The sequence below is a fragment of the Heterocephalus glaber genome, unplaced genomic scaffold (assembly GCF_053883595.1).
Source record: "Heterocephalus glaber isolate CG9 unplaced genomic scaffold, H.glaber_assembly_v1.0 deba00001472, whole genome shotgun sequence".
NCBI lineage: Eukaryota > Metazoa > Chordata > Mammalia > Rodentia > Bathyergidae > Heterocephalus > Heterocephalus glaber.
Window position 1 is genome coordinate 35,278,627 of NW_028258315.1, and position 22,443 is coordinate 35,301,069.

The following is a 22,443-nucleotide window of genomic DNA, read 5'->3' on the forward strand; positions in this document are numbered from 1 at the left end:
TGGTTCCCGGCTTGCCGTCCCCAAATGTCACAGCTTTTCATTCAGTTGAGCAGCCACATGGACACCAACCATCCATGAGAAAAGATTCTCCTGAAGATACGATTTAACACTCCACAGTTATGAAATAGCTATATCAGAACAGGAAAAAAAAAGGAAAACAAAACCCCAACCCACCAACCAACAAACCAAACAAAAAAAACCCAAAACTGATGATTGGTATTTGAGATAAAAGTTTGTTCAGCATGAACCTAGTGTTTTATTTATTATGAAATCATAACAGAGTCATGAGTTCACTATATTCATTCAAAATAAATAGTTTATATGAAATACAGATTCTGGCATAGATAAGTGAAAATTAAAATCAGTTGACTGAACCTGCATGTTTCATCTGCTTACAAATCTGCACACAGTACTATTCTGCTAAAAAGGACAATTGCAGCAAAGAAAAAGACAACTGACTCTTTGCAAACAACCCTAAAAGCATCCTGCCAAAGAGGCCAAAATGAACATGCATATATCTATAAAGTGTTACTTGTCAATGCAAATGCTGCTTCTAGAAAAAAATTTAATTGCATAGGTTAAAACAAAAAACATTGTGCAATATTTTAAGCCATTAAAGCATCAAAATAAAAAACCCCAGCAAAATCACCGTTTTATGACGATTAACACACAAACATGAAATATCGATCAAAAATCAGGACGTAAATACCTGGACTGATACAATGTCCATTGTTGGGAGAATTTTTCTTCAGTTTAGATGTATTTTCTCATCTGTAACTAAATCTTTTTTTTGGTACCGGGGGTTGAACTTGGGTCCTCGCACTTGCGCAGGCGAAACCACTGAGCTAAATCCCCAGCCCTATAACTAAATCTTAAAGAGCTAACTTTATATAAAGTAGGCAAATTCAAGTAATTTGCTCTTAAGCCAATTTTTATAGAGCTAAACAAGGAACTAATGATAAATGAAACAGAACAGGCATGGAGAAAAACTGAGAAACTGTAGCTGGACTGAGCAACAGATGCTTTTATGCCATCTGGGGCTTCTCCTTTCAAGGGAATACATAAGCTAACAGATTCAGGCCTGCTGGTTTTAGTATACTAATTCCCTTGGATTTTGAGGTTTGCTAAAATTTGTACATCAACAAGCACACAAGAAGTCCTAAGGAAAGGATTCCACTTAAAAGGGTCAACATTGAACACTAATTAAAGCAGTCTTAAAAAGTTGTCTACCACTATAAACCCATACAAAATGTAACAGCTCTCACAAGCCAAAAACTGTAACCTCGTCCTAAGTTTAATCACTCCTTCCTTTTAGCTGTTTTTCAAGGAAGTACACATTAACTAAATGGCAATTGAAGTGTTTGCTGTATTCTTTTTCCTTTCTAAAAGAGCAATCACAGAAAATACAAACAAAATCTCCCTCAGCCACTTTGCCTTTGCATTTTTTGTACTAGTTTCTTGGGGAACCACCTGAGCCCCATGCAATCCAGAATCATCACTACCCTCTGGCATGTCACTTAGGTCACTCCCACTGTGACTGTCGATGCCTTCATCCTCATCAGTTTCCTGAGACTCTTACTGTCACACTAATAGGAGCAGAAGCCGGTGGTTTTGGACACTGCTTCACATTCTTCCACTGGTGGGGAGAAAAGTGATGGTGAAGCAGGTTCTTGAACCGCTGCATCTTTACCTGGAAGATTCTCTGTTGTGCCCTCATCAGTGATTGTTTCCTTTTCACAAAGCTCATCTGAGTTAGCCTGATGTTTATCATCTGAAGTTTCACTCTCTGGGATGCTTAACTTGGAGACAGAAGCCAAAACACTGAAGCTGATTCTTGGAATCAGCTTGATCAGCTACAGTACACTTTTATCTGTCTCATCTGCTCCCTCTTTCTGCAGGGGTCCTGCTTCAGAGAGTGAGTTTTGATCTTTTGACTTCTTTCTCCTTTGGCAGTGGTGACGATGGTGCTAAGAGGTCCTCTGCATCTGTACTCTCCTTTAGAAGCTGACTGTTTTTGCCAAGCACTAAGCCAACTTCAATGAGAACTCACTCCTTGCATGCCATTTTGCTTTGCATGTTGGACTTTTCCTTTTCACTATCTTTTGGGGGACTGGCTCGATGTGAAAAGAAGGCTGTACTGGAGGGGGCAGCTCCATGTATGCAGATCCCTTCTGAGCAGGCTCTGTGAGAGAAGGCAGCTCATGAACAACCTCCATGGGGGCTGGCTCCACAGCATGAGCCTCCTCAACAGCCTGAAGGGGAGCAGGCTCCAGAGGAGGAGGCCCTATCCACGCAGGCCCCTTTGGAGCAGCCTCCTTCTGAGGTGGCTTTCTGAGCAAGCTTTCTGCTTTTCTTTAGTTTTCAGAACTTTCTTTTTTGTACTTTCTTTTCACACAGGCTCTTTGCTTTTTATTCTCCTCCTTATTCTTGTCCACTTTGCTGTCACCCTTTGGCACCTCCTGATCATTTTTGGATTTGCTTTCTTCTACCTTCTTTTTCATTACAGGCTCCTTATCATTCACAGGCTCATGCAAGGATTGGGCTTTAGCATCCAGCTTCCTTTTGCTTTTCTTGGTTTTACAGGGCTTTTCTGAATTTCTTCCTATATGCACATTGATCTATTATCTTTGTAGCTGATTTGTGAGTTCTTGTAGTCATTTGGATCCCCGAGACACATTGCCACAAGGCCTTTTCTCTTTTGAAACATCTTTTTTCTCCACTTCTACAGACTTATTTTTCTTTCCAGCCACATCCCCCTTTGTTTTTGTCTGTTCTGTTTTTTTCATCAGTAATACTGTTATCAGGCAAGTCAACCTCTCACTTTTTGGTTTTCTTTAGTTTCACTTTTGAGACATCTATTGTTTTATTAAGACAAGTAGGATGACTGCATTTAAAATGATACTGGAGATTACAGTTCTTAGAAGGTGCATAGGCACTTGCAGGGCAATGGAAGCCATGGGTTAAAATGCAGCCCTAGGAGTTTTTTGAAATTGCTTCTATCTCCTGTTTTATAGTCAGAGAGAGGGCAATTAAGAGGTTTAGGACCACTATGAACCTGTCTTGCACGGAGAGTTACTTCGTGCTGATTAGAGGCCACTTAGCTGCACTGATCACACTTAAATGGCTTCTCACACATCCAGATCACACTCTGGTACATATTACCAAATGGTACCCATACCCCACTGAATAAGCATGCATATGTCTAGTTAGATCAGTCTTCTGAGAATTTGAGTAAGGATAAAGTTCACATTTATATGAGAGTTCTCCTGTATGAATCCAAACATGCTGGACATAATTATTTTTTCTGTCTTAAAAACTAGTTGCCCTTGCCACGTGTACACTTTCCTTGGAAAGTGGTTTTTCAGTTGTTTCCTCCAGTGATACTCTCTGACTGGTGTGTATGTGCAAATGATGCATTTGTACACTCCTCCTTACCCTGGCTTTGGTGTGGTGCTTCAGGTGAGTAGTGTAATATACCAATTGGTGTCATAGCCACAGTGGTCACAGCGGATGGGGCCCTTTGAGAAATCTCTCACCAGCAGAAGAGCCAGACTCCCTGGTTTTGGCTTGCTTCTCTGCACTTTCTTCCACAAAAAACTTCTTGGCACTGTGAACTCTGATATGAACAACAAACTGTTGTTCAAATTCTAATCATACTGGCATGGCTTACAGGGAAAGGGTTTGGTCTCCAAGTTCTTGCATTTGTCCTCTGCTGCAGGTGTTTCATGAGGAAGATCTTTATTTGAGCTGTAAATCCCAGAGGGAGCTTATGCCTCAAATACAGGCTTCTGGCACCAGGGATTTAGCTCAGTGGCACTGCGCCTGCCTCGAAAGCGCAAGGTCCTGAGTTTGCTCCCCTCACCACAAACAAACAAAAACCAGGCAGCGGTTCTAAACCACTGAGCTCCAAATTCCTCAGTTTCATGTTCTCCAGTCCATTAGGTTCACCTTTTATTTCAGAACACTCCTCCAGTCCTTCTCCATCACTATCCGAGAAGTTGTTATCCCCAACAGGCATCCTTTCTGCCATTTGCCTTTCTTTACCAATCAGATAATCTAAGTAGCAGACTGTTGTGCCCAGATCGCGAAGTCCCCAAAGACCACCAAGGAGCCGATTCCGATGTAAACACACTAGGGTCGTTTACTCAAGCTCGAGCAGGGCCACTCAACCGTCACCGACACAGCGGATCAGGATTGAGAGCCCCGAATTTCAAATCAGCAGGGTTTTTATTGTGGCTACAGCAAGGTTTGGGTATTTTCCATTTAGCAGTTACATGATTGGTTGATATTTAGCAAGCATGGGGTGTACATGGGGGGGGGGTTGAGGGGTGGCTACATGTAGATTTTATGGGAAAAAGGAACAATCATCACATTGACAGATTGTTCTATTGATAATGGGCCCGGGAGCGTCTGTTTTCTGGGCAGAGGATTGAGTTAGGAGCTGTGTCTTTTTTTTTTAATCTGTAGTCCCACAGCAAGGACATTTTATCATTATTTTATGGGCACAAAGGAGACTAGGGGAATAGTTGACTTCAGTGAAGTGGAATTTATGTCAAGGCCACTTTACTGTCTTATTCCAAGATGGAGTCAAACTTTAAATGGAGTTAGTTAGGTCTCACACTGACATTTACTTCCCCAGTTAGGGCCACATTCGCCTTGATCAGCCAAGGCGCCGCCACTTCAGCTCCGAAGAGGTCCTGCAAGTCATACTTGTCGTTAGGCAAGGCTATGCCGCTGCTGCAGCTACCGGCGAACAGCCCTGCTCCTCCAGACGCCTAACCCATCACGTGGGTGCCACTGTACCCAGCCTTCCTTGGCGCGGAGGGCAGCGCCGCTCCTTCTCCGACTATGTACTTTTCTTTGTTGCTGGAGTTTCCAGGGAGGGTTGGGGTAGGGGCAAAAGTTGGGCGCTGGGGCCTTGACGCCGGCTGCAGTCGGTGACGGTGGTGGTGGGTAGACCTGGGCCGGGGCCCTGGGCGGGGCTCGGTCTGCGGCTGCGCCAAGATTTCTAGCGCTGGACGCTGCGCAGCGCACCCCCACCCGTGTATTTTAAAAAGTGAAGTGCTGGGAAACGGATCAGTTCCTCTTTGGTGCTAAATTCCGGATGTGATCTTGGCAGCTGCTGTGAATACGTCACTCGCCTTGTGAAAGAAGCTGGTGGTCTTCAATGGGAGATTGAAATTAACAAGCAGAGAGGAGCAAAACATGAAGAGGGAGAGCCTTGCTTTTAACTTGTCTTTGTGGTCATTTGCACTTCTGCCTTCCTCATGGTTTGGTTTTAAGAATGAATCCTGTTTTGGACGGTTGAGTTTGAGTTGCATTTCTGTCACTTGCATTCACAAAAGCCTTGACACATACCCAATGGTGATTTGAGGTTCATTCGAGTATTTAGCCTGTGTTAGGTACTGTTACAAACTCGTAGCATATATTCAATTTTTTTTTTTTTTTTTGGTACCGGGGATCGAACTCAGGTCCTTGCGCTTGTGAGGCAGGCGGTGGAACCATTGAGCTAAATCCCCGGCCCCTTGTAGCATATATTAATTGATTTAATACAACCAACTATGAGAGATATATTGCATGTTTATCCCTCGTTTACTAATGAGCACAGAGAAGTTAAACAGCCCAGTCAAGGTCACACAGCCAGGAAGCAGAAAAACTTAGGATTTGAATCTTGGAGATCTGACTCGAGTCTGTGGATCCTGCCCCATGCTCAACCACCTAAGCAGCAGTCTGATTAAACAAGTAGGCCTTAGGAGAGTGCTCTGAACTTGAAGTAGAGATCTGCATCTATTAAGTTGTAGTTGAAATTACAAAAGTAGATACACGAGACAGTGGAGTAGGTCTAGAAAAGGACTTGGATAACTGAGGAGCCAAGGATAAGAGGGAGAAGAGCCCACCAGGAAGTCAGAGTCTCTCTGTAGAGAAATCCTACTTCTGCCTACTGCAGCCTTTACATGCTTCCATTCTCAGGAATGCAAAAAAACCTCAATACAGTATATATTTGGTCAAGATCAAGTGGTTGGACTTTAAAGGCCTGGTTCCTGGTTTTGTGCTTATGGATTGTTGGTTGTATTAACAAAAAGAGAAGCGATTTTGGAGTTTCAGCTCAGACTCTTAAAGTCTCAGACTTTGAACTATTTACTAAATATATTGAGGCTTCTCTTTTCAAAATAGGCATAATAATATCTCAACTGGGCACTGCTATCTTTAATAATGTAAATGCTTATGTGTTTGTTATTTTTAAAATTTTAAGAATTTTTATTAGTACATGTTTACAGGGCATAATGCTTACATTTATCATGAGGAGTTGGTACATGTACATAACACATCTTAATTCTATTTACTTAAGTTATATGGCTTTGATAAAGAGAAAAAGTATTAACTATGTGGATTAGAGGCCAGTATAGTTATTCATAGTAACTTCTTTTTCACTTAGGTGTACTTTCTGCCATCACAGAGATAGTTTACAAGTATGTTTTGGTTGTTAAGTAAGGTTCTCCATTTGGTAAAAATCTAGGTGTACGTAAGAACAATGTAAATTTATTAAAGAGCATGAAAACTTTCCTAGTCTTGAATGAAACTTACATTTGAAGATCAAACATGCTTGCTATAAAACTGCTTCCACCTTTTGTCACATGGACAGTGCATAAAGTAATAAGCTGTACTAAAAAACTAAAGACCACTTAATAACAGAAAATATAAAAATGTATTTCAAGGTGACATTTTGACAGCATTTACCTTTTAGTACTTTTCCAGTGTCAAGATGAGGTTCAGGAGACTTAGGTCAGCAAGTTACTGCTGACTGATGTCTTCCAATGAAAAGACAGATCTATACAGAGAGAATGCCATGTGAACACTGAAGTTATATTGTCAGCAGCCAAGAACACCAAGATTGCTGACAAACTCCAGAAACTTGTGGCATAGAATCCATGTGCCCTCAGAACTCCCAGGAGGAAACAAGCCTGTTCAACACCTTGCTCTTGGAATTCTAACCTCCAGAACTGTAATATAGTACATTTCTGATTAAGCCTTCTAGTTTGTGATATTTTGTTACTGCAGCCTTATCAAACTAATACACTGTAAAAAGAATATGGGCTTTGACATCTAGATGTTAATTTGTGTTCTGCTGCACACTATCTTTTTGACTTCTGACAAGTCATTTCAACATTCTTATACTTAGCTAAAATTCAGTTTAGAATAATAACTTTTATTCTGGGAATTAAACAAGCTTCAAAATGTATAAATTGATAGCCCTCAAAACTTGATACTTTCTCTTTGATAACTTATAATGCATTTGATTATTTTAAGTGACTTTTGTGGAATCCTAAATATATCAAAGAAAAAATTACTACCATCCACAGTATCTTAAGGTCATCGAAACTCTGGGTGCTATATTGCAAAATAAAATCATATAGTAGAATGTTAGTTGAGTATGATATTGTGGTTTACAAAGCTATCTCCTAACACCACCAGTAGAATGTCTTGTGCAATATTTTTGCTAAATTGTTACTAGAATGTCATAACCTCCAAATCTGAAGAAAATTATTTAAGGTAAGGAGTCAAGCATCATTTCCTTACTTCATCTTACAGAATTATTTCAAATCATAAGCTTTCTAAAAATAATAAAGTAGAATTAACTTCACGTTTATTGTACATTTTAAGTTATTTGAATCACCAACTGTTCCATTTTTTCTCGTGCAACAAACATATTAGTGCTTTTAAAATCTGAGTCTTTATTTTTTTTAAGGAAAGAGCAAGAATGTTGACCCATATAGAAGAAAAATGGTTTCATGTTCTTGATTTACTCTAGGTGAGTTTTCAAGATGCAGTTGTTTGTAAAGCGGAAACACAGTTGTTTATATAATGGTCCCAGTTTATTATATACTTTTGACAACCTAGATTTCAGAAAAAAAGCAGCTGATGTCCCACCTTTTGCAGTGAACAGCTGATTCTGTTTTCTCTTTCTAGCCAATGGTGATCAAATATTTCAGAACAAAACTGGGTGAGTCATCTTCTGCAGATAAGCCGAAATATTAATAGTTCTATCTCCAGCAGCCTTCCTGGCAGCCAAATAGCAAGACTCCCACAGAGCCCTACCCAGTGAAGCTGTTCACAGCCTTTAAAGCGGTTTGGATTTGAATGATTTTGAAATTGACTAATAGTTATAAACAGTATACTTGACCGACCTTGCATTTGAAGGAATTATTTTTTCTTTTCTTTCCCACTTCTTAGGTTTGAGAGAGTTTTTAGGAATGGATTTAAAACCTGCCTGACCGTGGAACCCCCCTCCCCCCCCGGAGCCACTGCTGCGGTGAGTAGATCCGATCCAACAAGAATCAGCGTTTTACAGACGACCCGCGGCCCTAGGGAGGCGGTCCTCTGCTCCATCGTGTGGACTGCATTTGGAGGGGTGCAGGTCTGGGGTCTGGCTGGGCCTGGGTCCCAGCATCTTCACGAAGCTCCGCATAAAGGCGCCAAATACTCCTGTGCCACCAGGGGGCGCTGTGCTCGCTCCCCTTCCGAGGTCACTTGCTCCGTTCTCGCTCTGCGCTGGTTTAGGAGGAGCTGGGGCGGTGAGGCAGCCTGGGTGGAAAGGAATCAGGGCCAAAGCCCAGAAAAGATCCCTAGGCGCGGCAGAGTAGAGCCCTACTCTGGAAGCCATGATGGAACTTCCGGCGGTGCCGGGTAGGGCGGGACTTCTGCTGACGCTGGGCGTGGGGCGAGCTCAGGGCGGGATTTCCGGAAGTACAGGAAGTGGGGGTACGCCAGCTTGGGGTCGCGGGGTCGCGTCAGTGCGGAGTCCGCCGGTGTTCTGCGCGTCTGCTGCTACGTTCTGGGTGCCGTGTCGTGGGGACCTACTGGCTCAGTGCGACCCGGGCTGGCTTCGGTCATTGCGGCAGCTGTGACAGGTGAGTGCCGCCATCTTTCCAGATGTTGGGTTTCTCGTCCTTCCTGGGATGCTTGGGGGGTGGGGTCGGCAGGGAGGAGGTTGAAGGACAGGAGGGGACCGGATGGACTAGGGGTGAGGGTGGCAGAGGGGTAGGGTAGACGAAGGGACCAGCTGCACCAAGGGTCCGGCTCTGGGGTCGCGGGCTCTCTTTTCCCCCTTCCTGTGTCCCAGGAGCGGCACTTGCCGGGGGTGCTTCAGTGGAAGAAGACTGGCTTTTATTTACCTGAAGAAGGGATGTAGGCCTTGCAGTTTTGAAAGTGGGAGGTGAGAGGGGCGGTGAGTGCGGAGTGGGCTGATGCTGAAGTGGTTAACCTCCGGCATGCTTTTGTTCCTCTTCTGAAGACCCCCCCCCCCGAAGATAAACATTAAATTTAAGATAGCCGTTTTTTGAAATAATACAGCATCAACATAACATAGCGCTTACCAAAAAAAATTGCACAAATAAACCTTTCCCACTTACGAGCAGAAACATCTTACGATTGGCCAGGGGTTTAGAGGTTTTAAGATCTAACGTAAACCCTACAACATTTCTTGTACAGGGCTAGGTCTTTTGACGCTGATACCATACCATCTATGAGTGTTAATTGCTTGGAAATTTCACTTATTCAAATGGTTTTCCTTTAGATTCAGTGTGTTGGCTTATGAACTATGGCCTTCAGAGCATTCCTGTAAATAAGAAATCTCTTAAGATCCTCTCCACCCCACCCACTTTAATGTTTTAGTTAACCTTCCTGATCAAATTCCATTGTTCCCAAATTCCTTTTGAAATGTGGTCCCCATACTTGAGCACAGTATATAAAGTATATAAATATGATCTGACCAAAGTGGAATAAATTCGGACATAAATACTGACCACAGGCAATGGTAGGATAGTGGGACACTGGCCACATACATGTTTTTATTTAACAACAGTGTGATCTTGGGCAAAGAACTTCTTTAGTGTGTGTTTCCTATTCCTTTAAAATAGTGTGTATATTAGTCTCATTTTTGTTACTGGAAAGGTTATAATATGCCAAACATTTTTTTTTTTTTTTTTGGTACCGGGGATCAAACTTGGGTCCTTGCGATTGCGAGGCAGGCGGCAGAACCACTGAGCTAAACCCCCAGCCCTATGCCAAACGCTCTTGCAAAGTACTGGAGAGGAGATCATTAGTATTTAGGTTTTTCCCCTCTTCTCTTGTCCTCTTCTAGTACTTTTCTTTGGCAAACTTTGTTAGACTGTTGATTTATTTTGCATTTGCTTTGAGGCAGAATTAGAATTCCAAGGTCTTTTCCCCAGAGGTAATATTAAGAGTTTTCTTACTTAAGTATTCTATTTTGATTTTCCAAGGAAAAGACTTTTATATTAAATTTTAGATTTGTGTTCCTTCTTTTAGTTATTGAAAACTAAAAAATTTTGGTGGTGTTTATCCAATTAGTTATATCTCAGCTCAGTGTTATTTTTAGAATTGATAAGCATATACATGTCATTAATGACCAAACATTTTTCTTTTTTTTTTTTTGTACCAGGGATTGAACTCAGGTTCTTGAGCTTGCAAGGCAGGCGGTGGAACCACTGAGCTAAATTCCTGGCCCAGTGACCAAACAATTTTTGTTTTTTGTTTTTTTGTTTTTTTTTTTTGGTACTGGGGATTGAACTTGGGTCCTTGTGCTTGCGCAGCAGGTGGTGAAACCACTGAGCTAAATCCCCGGCGACCAAACATTTTTTAACAAGTTAATGCTGAAAATAGATTTCTGAGATTGCCTACTGTACAAACAGCTCTTTTCTCTGATACTGGGCAGAAGTTGCATTTGCTGTTTCAGCCCTCAAGGGATTCACCTAAAAGTGCTATCATGATAAATCTTACTAAAAACTTACAGGCTTATAGCTACCCTCTGTAGTAAATTTTCAACTTCAGATGTATCTGCCAGTCTGTTTTATTTTCCTAGAGTAACTCCCTATTCTATTTTCACTTCCTTTTTTTTGTCTAACTTAGATTCCATATTACATCATTTCAATATTCCTTTTAAAATTGCTTGCAGCCTCCTTGCCTGCTTTTCCATGAAACTACTCTAAAAAAACCCTAAAGTCATTAAATCAAACGTTTGTGATTGATGCTAGTACTGACACATGGCCTAAGATGAGGACCAGTAGTGCATGTAGCTTTAAGATGCTTAGTCCTTTGGTCAGAGCCATCCTCTGCATGGAGGATCTGATGTGAAAGGAAGGAGGTGGTTGTGGTACCTGTATAGGCTACTGGGAGAAAGAGGTAAGATACAGATGCAGAGATGAAAGTAAAGTTAGAAAAAACTGTAGGAAAATTGTGACAAATAGAAAGTAACAATAGGAAAGGGAAAAAAAAACTTGAAAAAGAGTCCAGAAAAACAAGTGGAAACTACAGAACTAATTTTGGAAGAATATCAATAGGTAAACAAAAGCTGAAGAACTTACAGGAAGAAGCAGAACTTCAATTTGCTAAATAATCTTTTAGTGTTAATGACATAGTCTGGCATAGATATTGTGAACTCATCTTTGAGATATGACTTCACAGAGTTTAGAAAATTACTAAAAGATAAAAGTAGTCTGGTATGAAAATTTCTATTTTGCTAGGTTTTTTATATGTGTGTGTGTATATATATATATATATATATATATATATATATATATATATATGTATAGTTGGAAATTGATCAGTGGAAAAAGATTGCTGATTTATGACATGACAACAAAAGGAAAGCCAGGGTCGGGAATTTAGCACAGTGGCTCTGCCACCTGCCATGCAAGTGCACGGATCCAAGTTCAATCCCTGGTACCAAAAAACCCCCCAAAAACAAAAGGAAAGCCAAAGAGCCAGGTACAGTTGCTTCACCTACCGAGAGAGGCAATAGGATTTCCAAGTTAAGGTCAGTCTGGGCAATTTAGTGAGATCCTGTCTCAAAGTAAAAACTAAAAAGGGCTGGCATGTAGTTCAGTGGTAGAGCACTTGCTTCTCTGCAGGTGTAGTATCAGAGAAGGTTAGGTAAAAAGCTGGGACTTTCATATCTGCTGGGTGGTAACAAGCACACCCATTTCTATTCCTGCTGAGATGACTTCAGAGGAGACCTAGCAGTGAGGCTATTCCCTTATGTCAAGGACGTGTCTAGGGAGCAGTAGTGAGACTGTTCTGATTCAGTCATGGTGGTACAAGTAAGGGCATAGGGAGAAGCTAGACTCAGTAATTCTCAATCTAGTAGTAACCCGACCCTGTAGTAATGAGTACATCCTCATTTGAGGTCCCCAGCAGCGGAATGGAGAACCTTAACTTCCACCTCTACCATTTATACGCACCTGGCAGATACAAGGTAACAATTGTCCTTGTCTGCTGACACAGTGTCAGCACAGTCCTGCTCTGACAGAGGCCTTTAGATCCTAAGTCTGATATGGTAACACCCAAAGTGTCAAGGTTTCAGTTGAAAATCATTTGTCATGTTAAGAACCTGGAAAATCTCAATGAGAATAAAGAAATACAATTGATATCAACACAGATGATACAGATGTTAGAGTTATTTGGCAAGGACTTCAAAGCAGCCATCATTAAAATGCTTACATAAGCAATAGTCCTTGAAACAAAAAGCAGTCTCAAGAAAAGAATACAGGCTATAAAGAAGAAATATGGAAATTTTAGAAGTAAAAAAATACAGTAAATGAAATAAACAGTGGATGGCTGAACAGTGAATGGATAAGACAGAGAAGAATCAGTGGACTTGAGCATAGAACAATACAATTGCTCATTTGGAACAACAGAGAGAAAGTAGACTAGAAAAAAAATATACAGGGCCTCAGAGACTTCTGGGACTTTAACGGTCTGAATTTATGTCATTAGAGTTCCAGAAAGAGAGGCAAGAGATAGACTGAAAAAGTATTTGAAGAACTAATGGCTGAATATTTCTTAAATTTGGCAAGCCCTGAACCTACAAATTGAAGAGGCTGAATGAATCCCAGAGAGGATGAACACAAAGATGTTTAGATACATTGTAGGCAAACTTCTGAAAACTGAAAACAAAAAAGCTGTTTATCTGTAGTGGAAAAGCAATTTGAATGACAGTGTATTTTTCGTCAGAAATCTTGAAGTCAGAAGGAAATGACATAACATTTTCAGGTGCTGAAGGAAAGGAAAAATTGACTCAAAATTCTAGGTCAAGTGAAAATGTCCTTCACATCATTTGTGTTCAGTAGACCAACTCTAATGTAGGTAATGTAGGTAAGGAAGTTCTCTATACAAAAAAGAAATGATAAAAGGAATGTGGGGACCATCATAAGGAAAAACAAACAATGAAAAGAGCAAAAATATATGTAAATTCAGTACTTGTTTCTTTTAATGTTATGTTTGAAATTTGAAGTATAACTATCTTTTTCTCATAGTACAAGAAGAAATATTTAAAATGCTTGTAAACTGGAAAGAATAAATGGATAATTTAATACCTAGAACAGCTACTAACAGGTATATGAAAGAGATGAACTCAGAAATACTGTAGATAAATACAAATGAAATTGTAAAAAGTGTTCAAGTAACTTGTGTGAAGGCACAATAAAATACCAAAGAGAAGAAAGAATGAATTACTCAGCATGAGCAAGTGGGTTTTATTTCATGGATGTAAGATTGGCTTAGTGTTTGAAAATCATCAGTGTAACTGACCATGTTAGATCAAAAAAGAAAAGGTATGACCCTATATTAATTGATGCAGAAAAAGAATATGGCAGAATTCAATACTCATTTGTGAAAGGAACTCTTAGAAAATGAATAATAGAGGGGAATGTTCTCTACTTGAGTAACTGCAAAAATCCTATCATTAGTATCATACTTAGTGGAAGAGGGATGATTATTTTTACCCTGAGATTGGGGGAAGAGCAAAGAATGTTTGCTGTCACTATTGTAATTCAACTTAGTATTAGAATTTCTCTAGCTAAATTGGTAAGAGGAAATAAAAGGCTTACAAAGTGGAAAAGAAATTAAACTGTCCTCTCTCTTTCTTGATGATAGCATAAATAGAAAATCCAAAGGAGTTTACAAAATAATCTCATTTATAAGTAAATTCAGCAAGAATGCCTGATATAAGTTTAATACACAAAATCATTTATATTTCTATATGCTAGCAGTTAACATGTAGAACTAAAATAAAAATATACCATTATTTAAAATTGCTGAAACACTAAAGAGAAAACAATTTTTGCATAGTAATGCAGAACTAAGGAAAGATATAAATTGTTTCCATAAATTGGAAGGCTCAACATAATAAAAATACCAATCCTTACATTCATATACAGATATAGCAAAATTTTTATCAAAGTTCCAGCAAGAATTTTGTAGATATGGAAAAGAATATTCTAAAATTTCAAAGGAAGAGCAAGGAACTAAAAAAACAAATCAATTTTGAGAGTTAAGTGATGGGAATCACTGCAACTAATTCTGACTTGTAGTGTAATAATTGAAACTATTATTATGTGAATAGATCAATGGAACAGAATAGAAAACTAAAAATAGTTCTACATACCTACAGGCAATTCATTTTTTTTTTTTTTTTTTTTTGTTACCGGGGATTGAACACAGGACCTTGTGCTTGCGAGGCAGGCAGCGGCACCACTGAGCTAAATCCCCAGCCCTAGGGAATTGATTTTTGACAAGGACATCAAAATAATTCAGTGGAGGATGGATGGTGATTATGAATGTACCTCTCTGAATTGTACACTACAAAATGGTAACTTTTATATCATGTGACTTTTACCTCAGTAATTAAACAAATATAGCATGGTCACTCTTTTTAACAAATAGTGCTAGGAATAATTGAATACCATAGCAAAACCAAAAAGTAAACCTCACAACCTTATAAAAATATGAACATCAAATAGTTCTTAAGATGCAAAACATGAAATTTTAAAATTTTTAGGAGAAAATAGGAAAAAACTTTTGGGACCTAGGGATTGGTGTAAAGTTCTCAGACATGATTCCAAAAGTATGAGCCATAGAATCATCAAATTTAAAAACTTTTGCTTTGTGGAAAACTGTTGGGATGAAATGACAAGTAACAGGTTGGGAGAAATTATTTGCAATCCATATATGAGTTATTTCAAATTGTTGAAAAATTCATATAGTACAATTAGACAACTCTTAGATCCTTTGGAAAATAGACAAGGGTTATTTCACTGAAGAGGATATTCAAACAGGAAAAGAGAATTAATATTAATAGCCATCAAGGACATGCAAATTGAGACCACAGTGACATGTTCCACACCTCTGGGACAGCTAAAATTAAGAATAGCGACAATATCAAATGTTGAAGACTTAGGGAACTGAATCTCTTACATTGCTGCTGGTAATGTAAAAAATATACAGCTACTTTGGAAAATATTTTCTTAAAAAGAAAAAATAAAAGTGAGCATTGCTGAATGCAGTTGTCATATGTCCTAGGAATTCCATTCATAGGTATACACCCAAGAGAAATGAAATCATACAGATATATAAAAATAATATCCTAAAAAATGGAAACAGCCAGATACCTATCAGTTGATGAATTGACAAATAAAATGTGGCATATCCACACAGTGAAATATTTGGCAATAGTGAATTTCCGTGTAAGCTACAACATAAGTGAACCTTGAAACCATTGGGCTAAGTGAAAGAAACCACGCATACTGCACCAGATGATATATTGTATAATTTCATCATTGATTCCAGTGCTCTTGAAAATACTAAAATCTGCAGATGTTAACATCCTCCTATATATTTCAAACCATCTCTTGGTTATTTATAAATACCTAATACAATGTAAACACTTTGTAAATAGTTGTGATGCTATGTTGTTTAGCAACTAATGACAAGAAAAACAGTCTACATGTTTTGTACAGAGAATTTTTCCCCAAATGTTTTTGATTTGCAGTCAGTTGAATCTGCACATAAAGACCCAGACCAGTGGACAAGAAACCCTTGGATTCCTAGGGTTGACTTTGTATGAAATGGCCAGGATAGTCAAATTTACAGATAGAAAGAGTAGATTAGTGGTTCCCTAGGGCTGGCTGTGGGGAATGGGTGGGGAAAATGGGAGTGGCTGTTAAAGGAAATGGGGTTTGTTTTTGGAGTGATAAAATTGTTCTGAAGAATCCCACAGTTCTGAATGTACTGAAAATCATTGAATTGTACATTTTAGTTTTTTTTATTTTTTGGTGTTTGTTTTGTTTTATTTTGAGACAAGAGTCTTGCTCTTTAGTTCAGGCTGGCCTTGAACTCCCAGCAGTCTTCTGCCTTGATTACAGGTGTGTGCCTTAACACCTGGCAAATTGTACATTTTTAATTGGTGATTCATATGGTATGTGAATTATATTTCAATAAGATTTTTTAAAGAAACTAAACATACATTTATTCTATGACTCAGCAGTCTCACTCCTGAGCTCTTCATCGAAAGAAATGAAAACACACCAAAAGCTGTATATTGTTTATAGTGATTTATTTGTAATAGTAAAATAATGGAATGAACTTCTTACAATAGATGAATGGTTATGTAACATTCTCCAAGTGACAAAACTGTAGAGATGGCATACAAATTAGTGGTTGTTAGGAATTAGGGATGTGGCTGGGAAGGGGTGTTGGGATGACTAATGATGAGCATGAATGTGATTTTTTTTTTTTTTTTTTTTTTTTGCGGTACTGGGGATTGAAGTTAGGACCTTGCGTTTGCCAGACAGGTGCGGCACCACTGAGCTACATCCCTGGCTCCTGAGTGTGATTTTTGTAATGATGGGAAGGTTTGGTAATAGTTATAGAAATGTGTATATGTAACAAAATGAAAACCGTATACACAAAGTGAATACTATACACACAATTTATATGTGGAGCAATGTGAAAACCGTACATGTCAAAATTAACAAATTGATCAAGAAGTTGTACTGTTTGAAATATAACCATTGGGGAAATAAGGAATTTTTCTGTACCATCTCTGTGACTTCCCATGAATCTGCAGTTATTTCAAAATAAAAAGTTAAGTAGAAAGGGTGATCCTGGTATTTGTGGTAAAACGGAGACTTCATAACTATTACACAGGTTTTGGTTAAGAGCAATTAAAAGTTTTACAAATAAATGAAAACTTTTAAGAATAGTTTTACATATGAATAATATGCAAAGTTTTTTTGTAGGTTTCTGACTTTTAGGATAGGCTTAGCTTTTAATTTTTAATGCAAGAGTTATCTCTGTGCATTTCAAGTAGTATATAATAAAAAGGAAACAATTTAATTAAAATTCAATGTAGCCACATTTGTATAGTAGCACTATTTAGAAAAAAGAATTACAGATTTCCTTATATTCTAAGGTTAAGTTAATTGATTTCTACTACTTTAATTATAATACTAGAAATAATCAAAATGAATTATATTTTTATAAGAGATAAAAAATACTTTTAGCATCAGTATTTAGTATTGTAGTTAGGATACTTAATAAACCAAATAGGAAATATTTTGTCTGTCATTATCGGTAATCTTTATGGAAGACATTCAATTTTTTTTGGTGTGAATGTGTTCTGTCTCTGTTATATCACTTTTTTCTGCTTGAATAAACTTTCTTTAAAAGAAACTGAGTTTGTGTTAAATCATTTTGTAGCAAAGTATGGAAATGTTATGATAAGTAAGTGAGAGCCACTTAGAAGGAAGGGGATACTGAGGAATTTTTGTCACATCTGGCACAGGTGTTTGAGGAGTTAAGAGGTTGGACAGTCCAGCTGGCCTTGGGATAATGACCTATTATGCAGTCACTGAAGTCACAGTTTCAGTTGCCTGCTTGGAATGTGGATGTTTATATAGTCCTTATGATTATTTTAAAGGTCAGCATATTTTCCCACCAAGTTGATATATTCATTTAATAGATCCATCCCCCTAATACTGAGACTTAGGCCAGTTTCCTTTTCTAAATCAAGATGACTTTGGGTCATGACATGTTCTAGTTGGCCTTATACAGTCCTGGAGGAAAAACATTCTGTTGCAGTGAAGCCCAGTGCTGCCTGTCACCGTTTACCTGAACTGGCATAGTGACAGGATTGTATTCAGAGAAGGCATCAATACCTAGTAGCAGAAAATAAGTGGGTAATATTTCAAACAGATGAATCTGTAACTGAAGAAGGAAGATGTAATATGTAAATTTATTACTTAATGTTAACATAGTGATATATTGATAGGAGGAATGGAAAATGGCATGAAATTAGTAGAAAATACCCAAAGTAGGTACATCATAGTGTTTAAAATTACCTAGAGATTTGTGACAAGTTTGAATTGAGATGTAATGCAAATATAAAATAAACACTGAGTTTTGAAGAGGTAATCATAAAAATACGTTATGAAACACAACATTAATGTTTCTTTTCTTTCTTTTTTTTTTTAAAGGGGAAAAGGTTTATTGACCTCAGAGGTTTCAGTCCGTAGTCAGCTGGCTCCAGGGAAGGGTGGCACATGGCAAAGGGGCAACAGTTCATGGTGGCAGAACACAGCAAAAGCAATAAGGGACACCATTAATGTTTCTTATATTGGCAATTATTATTTTAGACATAGTGGGTTAAATGAATCATTAAGAGTAAAATCACATATTTTTACTTTTAAAATATGGCCATTAGAAAATTTAAAAGTACATGTATGGCTTGTGTTGTGTTTCTTTTGGACTGTAGAGTATTACTCTAGAATCAACTAGTTTAGAATATGCAGTTATAGTTAGTTACTTCTGAGTAGTAACTAGAGCCTGAGGCAAGTTGAGCTAAGGAAGAATTTCTTTTTTATGCTTTTTGCAATTTAATTTTAAAAATGTTAATGACATTTGAAAAAATTTTATCTTTTCACAAAGGCTGTGGTCTCTACCCTAAAACATTTTAATCTGTCATGTTCTGTATTATATGTAAACATTAGCCATAGTGAGGAGGCTTGTAAGTAAAAGCAATAATTATCCATTTTTAATTTCAATTTGCTATATCAGAAATAAAGTATATTTTTTCTGCTTTTATTTAGCTTATTGCAGAAGTGACCAGAACACTACCTTCTAGAAGTAATGCCCACAGAAAGCGGAAGTTGTTCAACTGCTCGTCAAGCAAAACAAAAACGCAAATCACATAGCCTTTCTATACGAAGAACTAACAGCTCAGAACAGGAGAGGACAGGCTTACCAAGAGAGATGTTAGAAGGACAAGTAAGTTTTTGAGCACTGCACTATTTTGAAGATGGTGGTCATGTTTGTAATGTTATAAAAATAGCCAAATGCATAGTTTTCTAATCACTAATATTAATATAGGGAAGTTTTGATTATATTTTTTCTAGTTCCTTTATTGATGATGAATATATTAGAATTTTTAAAGAACCTTTTTGTCAAACCTGGACAAAAGTATATTATATTAAAATAAACTCCATATATTTACATATACACATATATAATATGCTTACATAAGTATTATATAAATATATTTATAATCATTTCTTCACAATTAGAACTAATTATTCAGCCATAATGCTGCAGGAAAATAAAGCTTAAATCTAAGAAATTGGTTTTTTTTTTTGGTACTGGGGATTGAAATCAGGACCCTGTGTTTGTAAGGCAGGCATGGAGCCACTGAGCTAAATCCCTGTGAGAAATTGGTTCTTATAAATGAATGTTGGGTCTGGTTAGAACTGTGTGGATAATTTTATGCCTAAGACTTCTAGGGTATAACCTCCACAAGGGCAGTACTGTGGCACAGAACCCAGCACAGTTGTTGTCATAATAGACATTCAGTGTGGACTCAGTTATTATGTATTATCTGTGGGGAACTGTTTCCAGGATCCCCTGAGCATACTAGAATCTGTGGATATTTTAAGTCCTTACATGTATAGTACAGTGGTGGAAAACCTGTGGCATGTGTGTTAACTGTGTTTTAGGACAAAAGATGTTAATGTATGAGTTTTTCTCTAAACTAAAACCTCAGTATTCAGGTTTGATTGCAGTGTTGGCACTTTGCGATAAGTGAGTTTAGGATTGCAGTTTGGGCACTTTATCTAAAAGGTTCGCCATCACTGGTATAGTATTTGCACGTAACTTATGCATATCCTGTATACTTTAAATCATCTATATTATGTGTAGCATCTAACAAATGTAGATGCTATGTAAAATAGTTGTTATATTGTGTTGTTTAGGAAGTTATGAGAAAAAAAGCCTGTACATAATTTTTCACTCAAATAGTTTTGATTCATAGTTGATTGAGTTCACAAGTGTGGAACCTGTGGATATGGAGGTCAGCTGTGCCTGGGTATTATTATTATTATTTTTCTGGGGGGAGTGGTGTTGAGAATCAAACCTATGGCCTCATGTATGTTAGGAAAGTTCTCTACCACTGAGCTACTTCGCTAGACCCCTGGTTCTACTTTCTTTAAAAAATGATTGTATTTTAATTTAATGGCTCCTAATAAAGTACCATAAGCTGGGCAGCTTAAACAATAGACACCTTTTTTCTCACAATTCTAGAGGCTCATATCTGAGATGAAGTTGTGGAGAGGGTTGGTTTTTCTTGAGGCCTCTCTCCCGCTTTTTTTGTTTTAAATTAATTTTATTGGTACATTTTAGGTATACAATATAATGACATTTATTATTGGGAATTTGCACCTTTACACAATTTCTCTTGGTTCTTATTTTTTTCCCCATTCCCCTGGTCTCCCTTCAACCCCTCCACCCCTCCCTATTTACAAAGACTTTGTTTCCATTTTTTCCTTTTCTCATATTAATTCCATTTCCTTCTTTCCTTTCCCCTGCCCCTCCCACTTCCCCTTCCCTTTTTCCATTTCTTCCTGTTTCACATCTATTATACCTTTTAGTCCTTATTTACACTTTCAGTTTCTCACACTAGAGAAATTATTCAGTACACGTGTGTCCTATTCACTTAAGAGTATCGCTTCAGTGTTCATCCATTTAGCTATAAATGTCTCTAATTTCTCATTTTTTATGACTGAGTAGTAATCCATTTTATAAAAAAAACCACATTTTCTTTATCCAGGTTCCAGTTGATGGGCACTTGGGCTGCTTCCAAGCTTTAGCTATTACAAATTGTGCTGCTATGAACATGGGTGCACATATATCACTGTGGTATGATTCTTTTAATTCTTCGGGGAAGATATCCAGCAGGGGAATAGCTGGGTCAAATGGGACTTCAGTCCTAGTTCTTTGAGGTATCTCCATACTGATTTCCACAGTGGTTGCATCAGTCTACACTCCCACCAGCAGTGGAGCAGTGTTCCTGTTTCCCCACAGCATTTTTTTCCCCGTCAGCATTTGTTATTGCTTGATTTCATGATAGGAGCCATTCTTTCTGGGGTGAGGTGGAATCTCAGTGTTGTTTTCACTTGCATCTCTCAAAGGACCAGTGATGTTGAACATTTTTTCATGTATTTATTTGCTATTTCTACTTCTTTGTTTGAGAAATGTCTGCTCATTTCACATGGCCATTTTTGGATAAATTAGGGAGGTCTGATTTTTTTGAAGTTGTTTATAGATTTGAGATAGTAGACCTTTGTCTAAGGAACAGCAGGTGAAAATTTTTTCCCACGTTGTGGGTTGTCTCTTCACACTGTTGGTGGTTTCTCTTGCTGTGCAGAAGCTTTTTAATAAGAAGAGATCCCACTTGTTGATTGTTTATGCTAGTTCACAGGCAACTGAAGTTTTGTTCATAAAATCTTTTCCTATACCAATGTCTTCAAGAGTTCTACCTAACCTCTGTTCCAGCCAGTTCAGCGTTTCTGTTTTAATATTTAGAGCTTTAATCCATTTCAATTTTAGTTTAGTGCATGGTGAGAGATACAGGTCTAGTTTTAATCTTTGGCAAGTTGAAACCCAATTTTACCAGCACCATTTATTAAAGAGACTTATCTTTCCTCCAGTGAGGGTGGTTGGCCCCTTTGTCAAAGATGAGGTGGCTGAGTGTGTCTGGAGTTGTTTCTGGATCTTCTAATCTGTTCCACTGGGTCTTCTGGTCTGTTTCTTTGCCAGTACCATGCTGTTATTTTTTTTTAATCACAGTAGCTTTGTAGTATAGTTTCAAGTTGGGGGTTGTGATACTCCCTGCCTTGTCTCTGTTGCCTAGAATTGCAATTGCTATTCTAGGTCTCTTCTTGTTCCAAATGAATTTTTGGATTGTTTTCTCAAGGTCTGTGAAGTATACTGCTGGAATTTCAATTGGGATTGCATTGAATCTGTACAGCAGTTTTGGAAGTATGGCCATTTTCACTATGTTGATTCTTCCTACCCAGGAGCAGGGGATGTCTTTCCATTTTCTGATATCCTCTTCAATCTCTCTTTTCAGAATGCCATAGTTTTCAGAGAAGAGGTCTTTGATCTTTTGTTAGGTTGATTTCTAGTTTTTTGGATGCTATTGTGAAAGGAATTGTTTGCCCTATTTCAGTCTCAGTGAGTCTGTTGTTTATGTAGAGGAAAGCTATTGATTTTTGTGTGTTGACCTTGTATCCAGCTACTTGACTGAATTTGATTATTAAG

General features: G+C 38.1%; 1 protein-coding gene and 1 pseudogene across 5 annotated transcripts in view; one reads left to right on the forward strand and one right to left on the reverse strand.

Annotated features, from left to right (window-relative positions):
- Positions 1-139: 139 nt before the first annotated feature.
- On the reverse strand, positions 140-4,018 carry LOC147826316 (RE1-silencing transcription factor pseudogene; annotated as a pseudogene).
- A 3,771-nt stretch (positions 4,019-7,789) lies between these two features.
- Wdr37 (WD repeat domain 37) overlaps positions 7,790-22,443 on the forward strand; it is an 89,773-nt gene continuing 75,119 nt past the window's right edge. Inside the window, exons 1-3 of one of the 5 annotated variants that reach the window (XM_021266341.2) lie at positions 7,790-8,127; positions 8,233-8,311; positions 18,942-19,119. In XM_021266341.2, the coding sequence (XP_021122000.1) occupies positions 18,982-19,119 (138 nt within the window). In that variant the 5' untranslated portion in view covers positions 7,790-8,127; positions 8,233-8,311; positions 18,942-18,981. Of the gene's footprint in view, positions 8,312-8,335; positions 8,910-9,040; positions 9,215-18,941; positions 19,120-22,443 lie in introns of those variants that run through there. The other 4 variants (XM_087181944.1, XM_087181945.1, XM_013075805.3 and 1 more) reach the window with 4 other exon arrangements.